General features: G+C 46.9%; 1 protein-coding gene across 1 annotated transcript in view; it reads left to right on the top strand.

Annotated features, from left to right (window-relative positions):
* The window catches only part of gsg1l2b (gsg1-like 2b), a 35,488-nt gene extending 26,083 nt beyond the window's left edge, over window positions 1–9,405 (top strand). Inside the window, exon 5 of the mRNA XM_055653727.1 lies at window positions 8,235–9,405. Within this exon, the coding sequence (XP_055509702.1) occupies window positions 8,235–8,538 (304 nt within the window). The 3' untranslated portion in view covers window positions 8,539–9,405. The remainder of the gene's footprint in view (window positions 1–8,234) is intronic.
* Window positions 9,406–15,535: the final 6,130 nt, after the last annotated feature.

The following is a 15,535-nucleotide window of genomic DNA, read 5'->3' on the forward strand; positions in this document are numbered from 1 at the left end:
GAGCATGTTAAACACCACCCTAGCCTTATTGATTCTACATTTTATGTCTGCCTCAGCCCCTCCAGTGATGTCCACAACACTGCCTAGGTATGTGAATATTTCTGCCTCCCTAGAGCAGTGCTGTGCTTAAGGATAGGGGTGCTGGTTTTGGAGTGGATCCTCATCACCTGTTGTCTTTGCTGTATTGGGTGTAAGACCAAGTTTTGTTGCAGCTTGCGAGAGTCTGTCCGCCTTCCCCTGCATTTGTATCTGTGTGTGTGAATGGAGAGCTATGTCGGCTGCAAAGTCAAGATCATCTCGCTGCTCCCACATTGTCCACTGAATTCCATTTCATATCCCTTTTCAGTTGTTTCCATCATGATCCAGTCAATGTGAAAAACACTTCAATTGACTCTCAGAAAACTCTCAAGGAAGAAGGGAAGATGGACAGTAACAGCGTAGCTAGGTGAGAAAGATACCAGCGGAAGAAAGATAAAGAGGCACTGGGGAAAGAAACAATTAGCTTATTGCACAGGAATGGGAGTGGGGAATGAAGACTGTATTAATGTTCAAGAAGGAACTGCAGATGCTGGAAAATCGAAGGTAGACAAAAATGCTGGAGAAACTCAGCGGGTGCGGCAGCATCTATGGAACAAAGGAAATAGGCGACATTTCTGACCGAAACCCATCTTCAGTTTTGTGCGTGCAGGACATTAGGTCAGCAAGGGACTGCCTGGGGAGTGAGGTAAAAAGAACGCAACTGGGCAACAAGGAAATGGCAGAAGAGTTGAACAGGTACTTCGGATCTGTCTTCACTAAGAAAGGCACAAACAATCTCCCAGAAGTACTGGAGGACAGAGGATCTAAGGGGGTAGAGAAACTGAAAGAAATTTTCATTAGGCGAGAAATAGTATTGGGTAGGCTAATGGGACTGAAGGATGATAAATCCCCTGGACCTGATGGTCTGCATCCCAGGGTCCTCAGGGAGGTGGCTCTAGAAATAGTGATTATTTTCCAATGTTCAATAGATTCAGGATCAGTTCCTGTGGATTGAAGGATAGCTAATGTTATTCCACTTTTCAAGAAAGGAGCGAGAGAGAAAATGAGGAATTACAGACCAGTTAGCCTGATTCGGTGGTGGGAAAGATGCTGGAGTCAATTATTAAAGAGGTACTAATGGGGCATTTGGATAGCAGAAGAAGGATTAGTCCGAGTCAACATGGATTTATGAAAGGGAAATCATGCTTGACTAATCTTCTGGAATTTCTTGCGGATGTGACAAGTAAAATGGATGATGGGATGCCAGTGGATGTAGTGTATCTTTCAAAAAGCCTTTGATAAGGTCCCACACGGGAGACTGGTGACTAAAATTAGAGCACATGGTAATGGGGGTAGGGTGTTGACATGGATAGAAAATTCCAATGTTGGGCGAGTCCAGAACCAGGGGCCACAGTCTTAGAATAAAGGGGAGGTCATTTAAGACTGAGGTGAGAAAAAACTTTTTCACCCAGAATTGTGAATTTATGGAATTCCCTGCCACAGAGGACAGTAGAGGCCAGGTCACTGGATGGATTTAAGAGAGAGTTAGATAGAGCTCTAGGGGCTAGCGGAGTCAAGGGATATTGGGAGAAGGCAGGCACGGGTTATTGATAGGGGACGATCAGCCATGATCGCCATGAATGGCGGTGCTGGCTCGATGGGCCGAATGGCCTCCTCCTGCACCTATTTTCTATGTTTCTATATTTCGAACGCAGATCTCTGAGAGCAGGAGGAAAACAACGGAAGGTAATGTAGCTCCGCAGGGTAAGGGTAAGCAAACGGAAATAATTGACACTGTCCTACCCTTTAGAAATCCCTAAAAATCACCCAGCAATCCCCACTCCCTAGCAACCGACACCATTGTTAAAATGAGAAAGAAAAGAGCCTGCCCTAGTGCCTCATCCTATAACACTGCATTTCGTTGTTTCTGTACTGTACACTGCACAATTACAATAAGGTTTGAATCTGAATCTGAATCTGAATCTGAATCTGAATCTGAATCTGAACCTGAACACCTAGCTACTAGAATGATAAATGGAAAGACATTAGAAAGGAGGATGAGAGATATTTAAAAACTTTCGAAGGGGAATAACATCAACGTTTGGGACATACCTTACTCTGAAGAATTGTTTTTGAAGACATTATTTAGAAGAAATTAATTCTCTGTGGTTTGGGGCAGAACACTTTAATAGCATTTAAATTATGGGGTTTAGAACTAAATGTATAAATTCTGAGGTACTCAAAAATGCTGGAGAAACTCAGCGGGTGCAGCAGCATCTATGGAGCGAAGGAAATAGGCAACGTTTCGTCCCGAAACGTTGCCTATTTCATTCGCTCCATAGATGCTGCTGCACCCGCTGAGTTTCTCCAGCATTTTTGTGTCCCTTCGATTTTCCAGCATCTGCAGTTCCTTATTAAACATTATAAATTCTGAATTCGGTCTCGAAATTGGGTGGTGGTGAATCTGGGGAGACTTTTTTTTTTTTAAATTGAATTTGGAATGGACTTGGGGAATCTGGCTTAGGACTAATTGGGGTTTTGAGAGTTAATTGACTCCGTTATTATTTCGTCCTCAGAAAAGCAGACAAGGATGGAAAGGATTGTTCAAAGGGATCCAAGAAGGATGGAATTGGAAGAATTGATCACGAGGCTCAAGGTCGATCTTCTGGAGAACTTCTGGAGTGTCTCTGTCTGCGCGAGGCCTAGAGGGCTTGAGCAGACAGACGCAGGGATCGAATCCGCGTTGGGGATAGGCACAGTGTTTGATCTGTGACGCGCCTTTGGTAAAATAAAATTGAGTTATTTCAAGTACTTGATTTAATGTTTTTACTGAAACTAGACTGGGGGGGGGGGGGATGCTCAGAAACGAGCAATTATCACAGACCACCAGGCCATGGGGATTTATCAGCCTTCAGTCCCATCAGTCTACCCAACACCATTTCCTGTCTGAAGAAGGGTTTCGGCCCGAAACGTTGCCTATTTCCTTCGCTCCATAAATGCTGCTGCACCCGCTGAGTTTCTCCAGCTTTTTTGTGTAACCTTCGATTCTCCAGCATCTGCAGTTCCTTCTTAAACACCATTTCCTGTCTAGTGTGAATTTCTTCAGTTCCTCCGTCACCCTAGATCCTCTGGCTACTAGTATGTCCGGGAGATTGTTTGTGTCTTCCTTAGCGAAGACGGATCCAAAGTACCTGCTCAACTCATCTGCCATTTCCTTGTTCCGTATCATAAATTCACCTGTTTCAGTCCTCATGGGTCCAACTTTGGTCTTAACTAATTGTTTCCTCTTCACATTTCCTGAAATGAATGTAGTGAGATTTCCTGAAATAAATGTTTGATCTCGTCTTAAGAAATTGAGGGGAGGACGTGATCGTGGATGGAACCAGTGACCAACCTATTAGCTTTTAAGATTGTTATGAATAAAGACGGGGCAGGCCCGTGACATAACATTCTAAATTGTGGCACGGCCAACTTTGAAGATGTTAGTGTAGAGTGGTTACCTCACACCTAACCAATAGTAGTGCTTTATTAGTAGAAGCTCCGCCTAGCATGCAGTTCATAGTATCAGAATTCAGCTCCTGCTGTTAGTCAAATAGCTGCTATGCTTGCGTTAACAACATGCTGAAGTGTACTGTCAGCTAACTTTAATAAATAATGTTGTACCATGTCGTGCAAGTGACTGACTCATTTACACAGTGACAAGATGCGAGACGAGTTGCTCTGGGACACAGAATTGACTTTGGACTGAGCTGAACATGCTTGCAGAATCGCTGAACTCACTGCTTCCCACACAAGGTCTTTGGGCTCTGGGCCATAATCCCAGTTCAATGTTCATGCTACCGACTCCTTCATTACCATGAACTGGTCCTGTTCAGAGGGCTGTTGTTTGCAGGTTTCTGTTGGTGTGGCGTTAGGCTGTTGCAGATAGCGCAGACTTTGACTTTATCGCGTATATACTTGGTCATACCAGGCCAGTAAAACTTGCTCAGCGCTTGCTGTAGAGTTGCTAACACACCGCGGTGAACCCTGTGGACATCATAAAAGTACTCGTCCCGAAGAACAGCTGAGATAACTGCTTTGTGACCCTTGATTATAATCCCGTCCTGTAATACCAGTTTGTCGCAAACTAGATAGTATGGGCGAATCGCAAGTGGGGTATTGTGTTGTTTATCCGGCCAGCCACGCCGGGTGACAGGACTGTAATTGTAGAGTCACATCAGCAGCTGTGTGCTATGCCAGGCTGCTTAGGCATTCGCTTGCAAAGATAGACACTGGTGCGAAATGTAATGTCATGTCTTTATCTGAATTTAAACAAATACATAATACTAAATGTGTTGAAAGCACTTTGGCTAGGTTACGAGCCTATGGGGGAGAGGGACTGCTCCCACTTGGAGAAACTGAATTGAACTGCAATGTGGAGTCACAGGTTTTTCATTGTTCAGGGGGATTCTGTAACCCTGCTTGGCATTAATGCATGCCAGGATTGAGGCCTGGTCTCCTTTGGGCCTGCTGTCCATCAAATCTCTCCAACTGGAGGCGTGGGTTTGAATCCCATTTCTGACACCATGAAAATGAGTCAGTCACTCGCACGACATGGTACAGTTAGAGAGGGAATCGCTCAAGTTGATTGAGCCAGGTTATTTTCAGGATGAGGAACGTCTGGAATATGGGATGTTCAGGACATGCGTGTTACTGTTAGAGTGAAGGGCAAGGCAGGTGAGCATAAGAGGCTTGGTCGACAACATGTGGCTTCACTCAACAAATCCTGACACACAATACAAAAGTCTGTTCGATGACAAGCTGGGCAGCTTGCCTGTCAAGTACATGACCACAACTAACCCTGATGTACTCCCAGTTGTCCATCTGGCACACCAGATGCCCATGCTATGCGGGACCCTGTACAAGGTGAGCTTGACAGAATGGTGTCTATGGGTGTGATTGCCCCCGTCACTGACCCCTCGGATTGGGTCTCGACCATGGTCGTAGCAACGAAAATGAATAAGGATGAAATACAGATTTGCATCAATCCTAAGGATGTAAACACAGCCATTAAGTGACCACACTATCCCATGCGCACAGTGGAAGACATTGCAGCTCAGCTGGGTGAAGTGACTGTATTCACAGTACTAGATGCCAAGTGTTCATTCTGTCAGATTGCTCTGGAACACAACTCCTCCAAGTTAACTACCTTCAGCACACCCTTCGGACGGTACAAATTTCTTCGTATGCCATTCGGCATAAGCTCTGCTAGTGAAGTGTTTCAACGCTCTGTGGAACAATTGTTTGAAGGCTACCCATGCTCCATCATAGTTGATGATATCCTTATTGCTGGACAAACTATTCAAGAACACGATGCAAATTAAAAAAAAATCTCAAGTTATACCCTCAAGAGTGCAAATTCAGAGTAAATGAGGTGAACTATGTAGGCCATGTTTTCACTAAAGATGGCCTCAAAGCTGATCCATCGAAAACCATTGCTATTAACGAGTTACCAGCACCCACAGACGTGCTCAGCCTGCAGATTCCTTGGCATGGTAAACTACTAGGGGAAATTTATTCCTAACTTCAGTGAAATATCGATCCCACTTCTGACACCATGTTAGATAAAGATCAGGCTCACACAAAGTGATTAGAATCCAGTCTTTCATTAGCATCTCTGCAGAGGTAACTCAATGAGGTTTCATCTCAGCATGCATACTACTAGTCTAATAGAGATAGAGAGAGAGCTCTCTAATAAACCTGTGGGTGGGGCCACTCTATGAGTGACACTAATGTACACTGGAGGAGCTTCGGGAACTGAGGGAATCAGGTGGTTGAAAAGCAGGCAGTAGATAGCTCCAGCAGATAATATTCAGGAAAATCCAAATAGGTTTTATATAAGTACATGAAGGGGAAAAGAGGTAACTAGGAAGAGAATAGGGTCCCTCAAGAATCAAAGCAGTCATCTCTGTGCAGAGCCACTGGAGATGAGCGAGATCCTCTATGAATATTTCTCCTCTGTTTTTACCATTGAGAAAGACCTGGGGCAGTCAATGGCAGTCAGTGTTACAGTCAATAAGGTGCTGAATGTCCCCACGCTTATAAAGGGAACCAAATATCCCGGGCCTGATCAGACAAATCTGAGGACATTGTGGGAAGCTAGAGAAGAAATTGCAGGAAAGGGCCGAATGGCCTCCTCCTGCACCTATTTTCTATGTTTCTTTTAAATTCATCCAGTGAATTGGCCACCACTGCCTTCTGTGGCAGAGAATTCCACAAATTCACAACCGTATGGGTGAAAAGGTTTTTTCTCCTCTCAGTTCTTAAATGGCCTCCCCTTTATTCTTAGACTGTGGCCCCTGGTTCTGGACTCCCCCAACATTGGGAATATTTTTCCTGCATTTAGCTTGTCCAGTCCTTTTATAATTTTAAACATTTATATAAGATCCCCTCTCATCTAAATTCCAGTGAATACAAGCCCAGTCTTTCCTCATATGACAGTCATGCCATCCCGGGGATTAACCTCGTGAACCTATGCTGCACTGCCTCAATGTCCTTCCTCAAAATAGGAGACTAAAACTGCACACAATATTCCAGATGTGGTCTCACCAGGACCCTGTAAACTGCAAAAGGACCCCTTTACTCCATACTCAAATCATCTTGTTGTGAAGGCCAACATGCCATCAGCTTTCTTCACTGCCTGCGGACCTGCATGTTTACTTTCAGTGACTGGTGTACAAAGACACCCAGGTCTCGTTACTTCCCTTTTTCCTAATCTGACACTATTGAGATAATAATCTGCCTTCTTGTTCTTGCCACCAAAGTGGATAACCTCACATTTATCTACATTAAACTGCATCTGCCATGCACCTGCCCACTCACTCAAGTCCAAATCAACCTGCAACCTCCTAGCATCCTCTTCGCAGTTCACACTGCCACCCAGCTTTGTGTCATATTTCTGCAGAGAAAAGGAATTAAAAGTATGGCTGATTCTTTTGTGCTCATCTGGCAGAATCCTCCGCTATATTTGTCACGACTGAATATTTGTCCCACCTTCTCGATTGTCAAATTGATTAAAATGTAACCTTCCTATTCGTGAAGAGTGAAGTAGTCTTTTGTCATATGTCCCAGATGGAACAATGACATTCTTACTTGCGGCAGCACAACAGACGCTGTACACTGTAAACAATATAATGAGAAATATGGTGTGTGTATGCACACATACATAACACAAACAAAAATGAATAATGCTTTTTCAACAATTACATTGTCACACTATGAGAAATATTTCTTTGTTCTATCCAACCCTCCCATCATATTTGCTACTGAAAGCTAACGTTACCAGTGAAGAGTATCCACTGAAAGAGTACTGAAGAGTATTGAAACATTGACTGTTTCTCTTTCCACAGTTGTTGCCTGACCTGCTGAACGACTCTAATATCTTTTGTTATGTTTCAGATTTCTAGCTTCTGCAGTTAATTGGATACTGATCAGCATGGTACTGCTCATATATCCAGGGATCTGGACCTTTGATCCAGAATCACATTTGATTCCTGGTGCAACAGCAGAATGTTTGACATTCAAGTTAAATAAAGTCAGGCATTAAAGATAGTTTCAATAATGGTGGCTACAAAACTATTGGATTGTTGTAAAAAAAGCAGTTTGGTTTGCTAACATCATAGAAACATAGATAATAGGTGCAGGAGTAGGCCATTCGGCCCTTCGAGCCTGCACCGCCATTCAATATGATCATGGCTGATCATTCAACTCAGTATCCCGTACCTGCATTCTCTCCATACCCCTTGATTCCTTTAGCCACAAGGGCTACACCTAACTCCCTCTTAAATATAGCCAATGAACTGGCCTCAACTACCTTCTGTGGCAGAGAGTTCCAGAGATTCACCACTCTCTGTGTGAAAAAAAATGTTTTTCTCATCTCGGTCCTAAAGGATTTCCCCTTTATCCTTAAACTGTGACCCCTTGTCCTGGACTTCCCCAACAATGTTGGTCACTTCAGCCTATATGTGATTTCAGGCCGCCTGTTGTCCTGTGAATTTGCCTTCCAACACATCACTTTACGGGACATTTGGGCAAATGTCAAAATGTCCACACAACCTATGAATAATAATATATTTTTAAAATCATCCTTTACTATGCTTTAGACATGGAAAGCTTGTACAATTTATGCTGCACATTCAATTTCAGTTTTAATTTGTTAATTTTACGTTTTCCCTCAGTCTAGCTTGGGGATCATTTACATGCTGTATGGCTGCATCCGTGACTACAATAAACACTTATACAAAGACCATCCTCGAGTTCAAGCACAAAAGGAAGAACTTGGAAAGAAGTCTAAAGACAACCCCAAAGCTGATTGAGCATGAAGTGCCAGCAGAACGAGTCTGGGATCGGTATATTAGCTCGGTACCAAGCTCAACGGAGGAGTTCCTCGACCTCTCCAGTAATGGTCGCAAGATGTCCAGCGGCTCCGTCTTTGCAGATCTGAATGACATCTTGGAGGCGCAGGGTGAAGAATACTGTTGACATTCCCGGGACTTCATGTCCACTCCATACATCATGTCATCAAGATAGATATCACTTACACGTCCTGGAAGGTTTTCTCTCTATTGTTTACCTTCTCCACAAGTTTATGATGCTATATGTCAGATAGTGTTACAATGGAATGCACTGTTACAATGTGCTTCTCCGATCAACAGTAGTATTGTACTTTGTGAAAAAGCTCTGTTCATATCTGACTGATGATTATTACACTTCCTGGCGTGCTGTTTCTACACAGCATTAACGTGGCTCCCATGCCTTCTGTTTCAATATCAGATTCCATATTCCACAGCCCATCAAAACATGAAATCACGCTTTGCAGTTCACTCCAATAATTGGGGCCTCTAAGGTGCAAATTTATCTTTGTGCAAACAGAGCTAACAAGCACTTTATGGGAAGTGTTTGAATTCATTAGATTTGTAAATACACAAGGCAGTAAAAGTGTAGACCCCAGCCTTCCACAACTGTGAGCTAGAATGTAAAGAAAGTAAATAACTTTGTTTGTTGTCTGCGTGTGTCCTAACTTAAAAATAAATTGACTATTACAGACACTTCAGGTAAGGGTACCACACCTGTAGGTAAAGTCAGATTTTACACAAGGCGGTATCATTTAAACTGGGTACTGGTCTGTAGGGGTACACATTGTAGCCCCTGGCCATCAACACTTTCTTCAGGCTGCCACCACCGACAGGACGCAAGTGAGGACCATGGGGCTTCCATCCCTCTCCACATCCGCTGCTTCTTCCTGTTGGCTGTTGCTTTGTCTGCTCAGCTGCTACTCCCTGAACTGCTGCCCCCTCCCCCTTCTCTCCCGGCGTTGCTGACATGTTCCACGGTGCAACATGTGATGCAGAAAGGGGGGAGGGGGGGGAGGGGGGGAGTAGTGGGGCAGACAAAGCAAGAGCCTACAGGAAGAAGGGCAGCTGGTGAGAGCGGAGTGAGACCCAGGGTGACCGAGCGCAGTGGTGGCGGCCTGAAGACGGAAGGCTACAACGTGAACTGCAACAGCTGAGGATGGTGCAGCAGCTGGTGAAGATGGGTTCACCGGTGCATCTTGTGGAAGATGTCGGCAACTGGGCTGGGAGTTCTCCACCCCTTGCCTCATTCCCACTCGCCTTCCCAGAGTCGCACGGACAGTGGCCAAAACTGGAAGAGCAGCGAGACCAGGCGACGCTTTTATATCTGTGAAGCAGGCGGGAAGCCCCCGCCATACTCCTGTTGCAACAACAGGTCATTCAGGAAACGGGATCATTTACGTAAGTGCGAGTTTACATAAGTTACCTATTACATAAGTCTGGGAGTGCCTATACATTGAAGCACAAATTATATTCACCTGGCATTTAGAATTTGATCCTTTAACTTAACCCATCATTGAAAGTAATAGTCCAAGATAACTACTTTCACCATGGAGGCCACATGATAGGGAAGTACATGGATTAGTGCAGTGTTTAAGAAGGAACTGCACATGCTGGAAAATCGAAGGTAGACAAAAATGCTGGAGAAACTCAGCGGGTGAGGCAGCATCTATGGAGCGAAGGAAATAGACGACGTTTCAGGTCGAGACCCTTCTTCAGACTGATGTGTGGGGGGGGGGGGGGGGAAGAAGAAAGGAAGATGTGGAGACAATGGGCTGTGGGAGAGCTGGGAAGGGGAGGGGAAAGAAGGAGAAAGCAGGGACTACCTGAAATTGGAGGTCAATGTTCATACCGCTGGGGTGTAAACTACCCATGTGAAACATGAGGTGCTGCTCCTCCAATTTGTGGTGGACCTCACTCTGGCCATGGAGGAGGTCCAGGACAGAAAGGTCAGATTTGGAATGGGAGGGGGAGTTGAAGTGCTGAGCCACCGGGAGATCAGGTTGGTTATTGCGAACTGAGCGGAGGTGTTGGGCGAAGCGATCGCCAAGCCTGCGCTTGGTCTCACCGATGTAGAGCAGCTGACACCTGGAGCAGCGGATACAATAGATGAGGTTGGAGGAGGTGCAGGTGAACCTCTGCCGCACCTGGAAAGACTGTTTGGGTCCTTGGATGGAGTCAAGGGGAGAGGTAAAGCGACAAGTGTAGCATTTCCTGCGGTTGCAAGGGAAAGTGCCAGGAGAGGAGGTGGGAAGGGTGGCAATAAGCCCAATCTGCCTTCTTCCCACCCCCCCACCCCCACATCAGTCTGGAGAAGGGTCTCGACCCGAAACATCGCCTATTTCCTTCGCTCCACAGATGCTGCCTCACCCGCTGAGTTTCTCCAGCATTTGTGTCTACCTTGGATTAGTGCAGTGCTCTTCAACCTGGGTGATAGCGCCCACTTGTGGGCGATTTAAGCCTTCAGGTGGGTGGCAGAATAATTACATGCTGCATTAAACACATCCAAAATATTCAAACTCAAATCTGTGAGAGAATGTATGTGAAAAGAAAAAGTTACTATCATTTTATAGAAAAGTATTTGAATTATATATTTTAAACTATTATGCAGCATTAATTTTTAACTATGTAAAATATTGTAATGTTTGACTGCCAACAAACCCCCCGGGAGCTGGAGTGGAGCCGGGCTGAAACATAGAAACATAGAAAATAGGTGTAGGAGTAGGCCATTCGGCCCTTCGAGCCTGCACCACCATTCAATGTGATCATGGCTGATCATCCAACTCAGTATCCCATCCCTGCCTTCTCTCCATACCCCCTGATCCCTTTAACCACAAGGGCCACATCCAACTCACAATGAACTGGCCTCAACTACCATCTGTGGCAGAGAATTCCACAGATTCACCACTCTCAGTGTGAAAAATGTTATCCTCATCTCGGTCCTAAACGATTTCTCCCCTTATCCTTAAGCTGTGACCCCTTGTTCTGGACTTCCCGAACATCGAGAACAATCTTCCTGCATCTAGCCTGTCCAACCCCTTAAGAATTTTGTACGTTTCTATAAGATCCCCCCCTCAATCTCCTAAATGCTAGCGAGTACATTCTAGCGAATTCCGGGCTCGCACCCTCCGCCCCGGCAGCGAGACCGACACCTCTGGCCGCCGTTGGACGGGGACGGCCCAGCGGCAGATCGGCAGTGCCAGCGGCGCTGGAGACCAAACGCCAGCTCAGGGGCGGGGCTGCTTCTCCGTGCTGGCTGTGGGACAACCGACAGCCACCGGACACCTGCCCAATAAAAGCCGCTCTCCCGTTCCCCAGTCCCCGCCGCTACTCCGGCACCAAGGGGCCAAACTACAGCCACTGGAAAAGGCGAGAGCCGCAGCGGACAGTCACGGGCCCGCCGAGGTCACTCTGTGACCTGTAAAGATGCCGAGGGATTTAGGTCCGACTCACTGTGGGGGGGAAGGCAGGTGTGATTCTCCACAGACCTGGAGCTCCAGCCTCAGTTGGTGCAGCGACGGGAATCACTGAGCAACGGTCCCCGCAACGGAACAGCAGTCGACGGGATAGATGGCAGGAGACGCAGCTCGATCCAATGTTTTTCTCCAGTGACCTATAACCTGGGCATGCGAAGTCGGAATACCGAACTCACTTATACGGGTATTGAACATACATCAAACAAGATTGTGCCAAAACGTTTTCATTCGACACGCCACAATATTGATTCACCGGTGCACATGTAGATATGCAGGGATTTGGGGTACTTGGGAAACGGGTGTCTGTGACAATGGGCTGCTGACATCACTTTGCCAGCTGCTGGACCTGGCTCCACTAAATCTGGAACGTTGCAGAAGTTTCAGGAAGCTTCTGCACCTGTGACCCACAAAGTCTGGGCTTTTGCAGGAGCTCCAGAACACTGACCCTTAATACTCGCTTGTAATTGGTCAGGAAGGGTGGCCTGCATCTGAAAGTTTAGTATTGCCCTAAAGATGTTTCTACTTTGTTTCTGTGTCTCCCCACCATCACCCGTGATTGGTTGTCCTCAATGGTATGTTTCTCTATGTACTAAGATGCTTCTACTGTGTTATTATGTGTTACGATGTTTGTAGGTGCTGTTATATGATTGGGTGAAGGAGCAGTCACTCCATGTATCTTTTCTGATTGGGTTTGTAGGGGTTGCTGCCCCCTGTATTGTCACCAATCAGAGAAACTGTCTGAAAATCACTGGAAGAGGAGAAAACCAAACCAGGTCTCCAACATTTAGTTTCTCAGCAACAGGCTCAACGACGTCATTACATTAAAGTTAATTTCAATTAATTTTATTGTTTTATTCTGGACGTGTAACTTTTTTTTTCCAATTTAAATATTAGTGAGCGGTATGGAAATTTCACCCTCACGATAGTTACAGAAGTGTGCACTAAGAATTAAAAGGTTGAGGATCACTGTATTAGTAGGTACAAAAGGTTTAGAGGAATGTGGGCCAATCGCAGGAAGGTAGGACTAGTATAGATGGAGCATCTTTGTCAGCATGGGAAAGCTAGGCTGAATGGCCTGTTTCCATGCTGTATGACTCTAGGATTCTATGGATGTCTCTTTGAAGATCTTCACTGGGGTGTTGTGCTGAGGCAGAGGGGAGATCCTTGGTACACAACCTGAACACATGTGATGTTGGCATTAGCAATCTGAAAGTGATGTAGTGGCGCATGCAGGTATCGAACCCGGCGTTCGGAAGCTGCGGTCACGTGACCCGGGAGGGGCTGCTGCTTTCGCGCGGTTTTCGCTTTCGCGCGGCAGTTGAGCGACTGACCGTTGTGGTGGCCAGTCGCACGTGTGTAGAGCTGTTGACCATAAAACGATTTCATAATAAACTCTGTTTAAATCAACTGGTGGTCGTCTCTGCATCCACTACATTGGTGACCCCGACGGCTAGCCGTCGTTAGACAGGGATCATGCAGGAGGAATATGTTCCCACAGAGGCGTAACCCAGCACGAGGCAGAGCTCACTGGGTTACGAACTACCGATGTTCTAACTGGATCAAGCCCAAGTTTGGCTCAACCACATAGAGGCACAGTTTCATCTGCACGGTATCGCAGCTGATGGGACGATGTATTTCCACATGGTGGGGGCTCTACCACAGAACTGTGCAACGAGGCTGCTGCCGTACACAAGATACCCGCCGGCAACAGCCAAATACGAGGGATTGAGGACTGTTCTGTTACACACGTTCGGGCTCAGCCGGCGAGACAGGGCGGCGAAGATCCTTCACATGGATGGAACCAGCACCGCGCGGAGAGAGCCGATGAGCTATGGAACACCAGACGACGAGACGTTTGCTCCTTCACCCGCCCCGCTGCCACGGCCAGGGTGCAGCCTAGGAGAAATCGAGAAGGAGGACCGGACTCGCTCAGCCCGAAGATGTCGCGTTCCCTGTTCGTTTCAGGGAAATGCCTCGGCCGATCGCCCGCAAAGGCAAACGCGATCGGCCCGAACGAACTCCTGTACGTCTGTGAGCACCACTCCGGCCACCGTTTCCTGGTCGACTCTGGTGCCATAACCAGCATCCTGCCCCTGACCGCTTGAGATACCCGCGTCCGTAAGGTAGGACCTGGCTTCTCGGCCGTTAACGGGAGCGATATTCGCACTTACGGTACGCGGACCCTGGACTTAAATTTCGCATGAAGCATGAAGTAACTCTCCTTCATGCTCGAGAGTAGTCCCCATGCACTCGAGGCCTCAGCTAGGTCTCAACATGTTGAAAAATGCCCGCGAGTAAAAAAAGGTCGCCATGGAAAAAATCGATCCTTTTTTACTCCTGGGTTTAGTCGTAGTAGTTAGCCGTAGATAGTCTTCATCATAGTCGAAGGGAGGTCAAAGGAGATCGAAGGAGGTCGTTTTCACTCTCCCGTATTCGGTGTCCAATTTTCCCGAAGTTAGTTGTAGCTAGTCTTCAACATAGTCGAAGGAGGTTGAAGGAAGTCTTCAACATGACATTTTTTCAACTCTCGTTCTGACAGAAAGCCAGGGGAGGGTTCAGACGTGCAGAGAAGGGTCGTGTCAAGAGAGAGACAGAGAGGGTGATAGAGTGGGGGAGTGAAAGCCAGTGAGAGTGAGAGAGAGGGGGAGTGAGAAAGTGATAATGGGGAGAGTGGGGATGATAGAGAGGGGGAGAGTGAGTGAAAGGGAGAGGAGAGAGTGGAGTAAGTGAGGGAGGGAGGTTGGAAGGAGGAAAAGAGGAGGGGGAGAGAGGAGGAGGGAGGGATATATGAGGGAGGGAGTGGGACATGGAGGGAGAAAGACGTAGGAGAGAGAGAGAAATAAGGCAGAGGGAGAAGGAGAGGGTGGAGAAGGTAAAGATGGGAGCGAGGGAAGATGGGTAGAGGATTGGGAGAGAGAGAGGAAGAGGGGACAGGGAAAGGGGGAAGGGAGTTATGATAGAGAAAGCTCAGGAATGTGAGAGTGAAGTGGTCAGCGATAGATACAGAGTGCAAGATTATAGTTTGTTCAAAGGTTGAACAAGCAAAGGCGATCAGAGAGGGAGACGTGATTAGAGGGCGAGTGGGAGGGGGTTGAGGAATTAAATAACGCGGGTGGGGGTTAAAGAGTCAGAACTGGGGTTAGGAGTCGTCTACACAGGGGTGATTCAATCTGCATCACAGCGGTCTCGTGTGTGTGGGGGGCGAGGTGAGACTCGCGTCTCTCACGCTCTGTCTTCACGCATTCTCTCTCTCTCTTCCCCTCCCTCTCCCTCTCATACACACTCTCTCGCTCACCCCCCCCCCCCCCCCCCCCCCCCTGCCTGCCTTCCCCTCTCCGGTGTTCTATTCTCTCTGGCCCTGTTCGGACTCAGGACGGGTCCTACACACCATAGACTCAACCTTTGCTCTCTCCCTTATCGTCAGTCAGTGTTTACCACGGTACGGACTGTCCGTGGCCTTACGCAATCGAAGACAGAGGCAGAGGATCCAGTCTTTCAACCCCCTCTCTTTCATTCTCCCCCACCCACTCTCGCCCTCCAACCCCCTCCGTCTCTCTGCGTCTCTCTCTTACACATACACACTGTCTGTTCCCTTTTTCTCCACTCTCCCTCCTTTCTCTCTCTCTCTGCCCAGATTGACACTGACTTCAT

The sequence above is a fragment of the Leucoraja erinacea genome, chromosome 23 (genome assembly GCF_028641065.1).
Source record: "Leucoraja erinacea ecotype New England chromosome 23, Leri_hhj_1, whole genome shotgun sequence".
NCBI lineage: Eukaryota > Metazoa > Chordata > Chondrichthyes > Rajiformes > Rajidae > Leucoraja > Leucoraja erinaceus.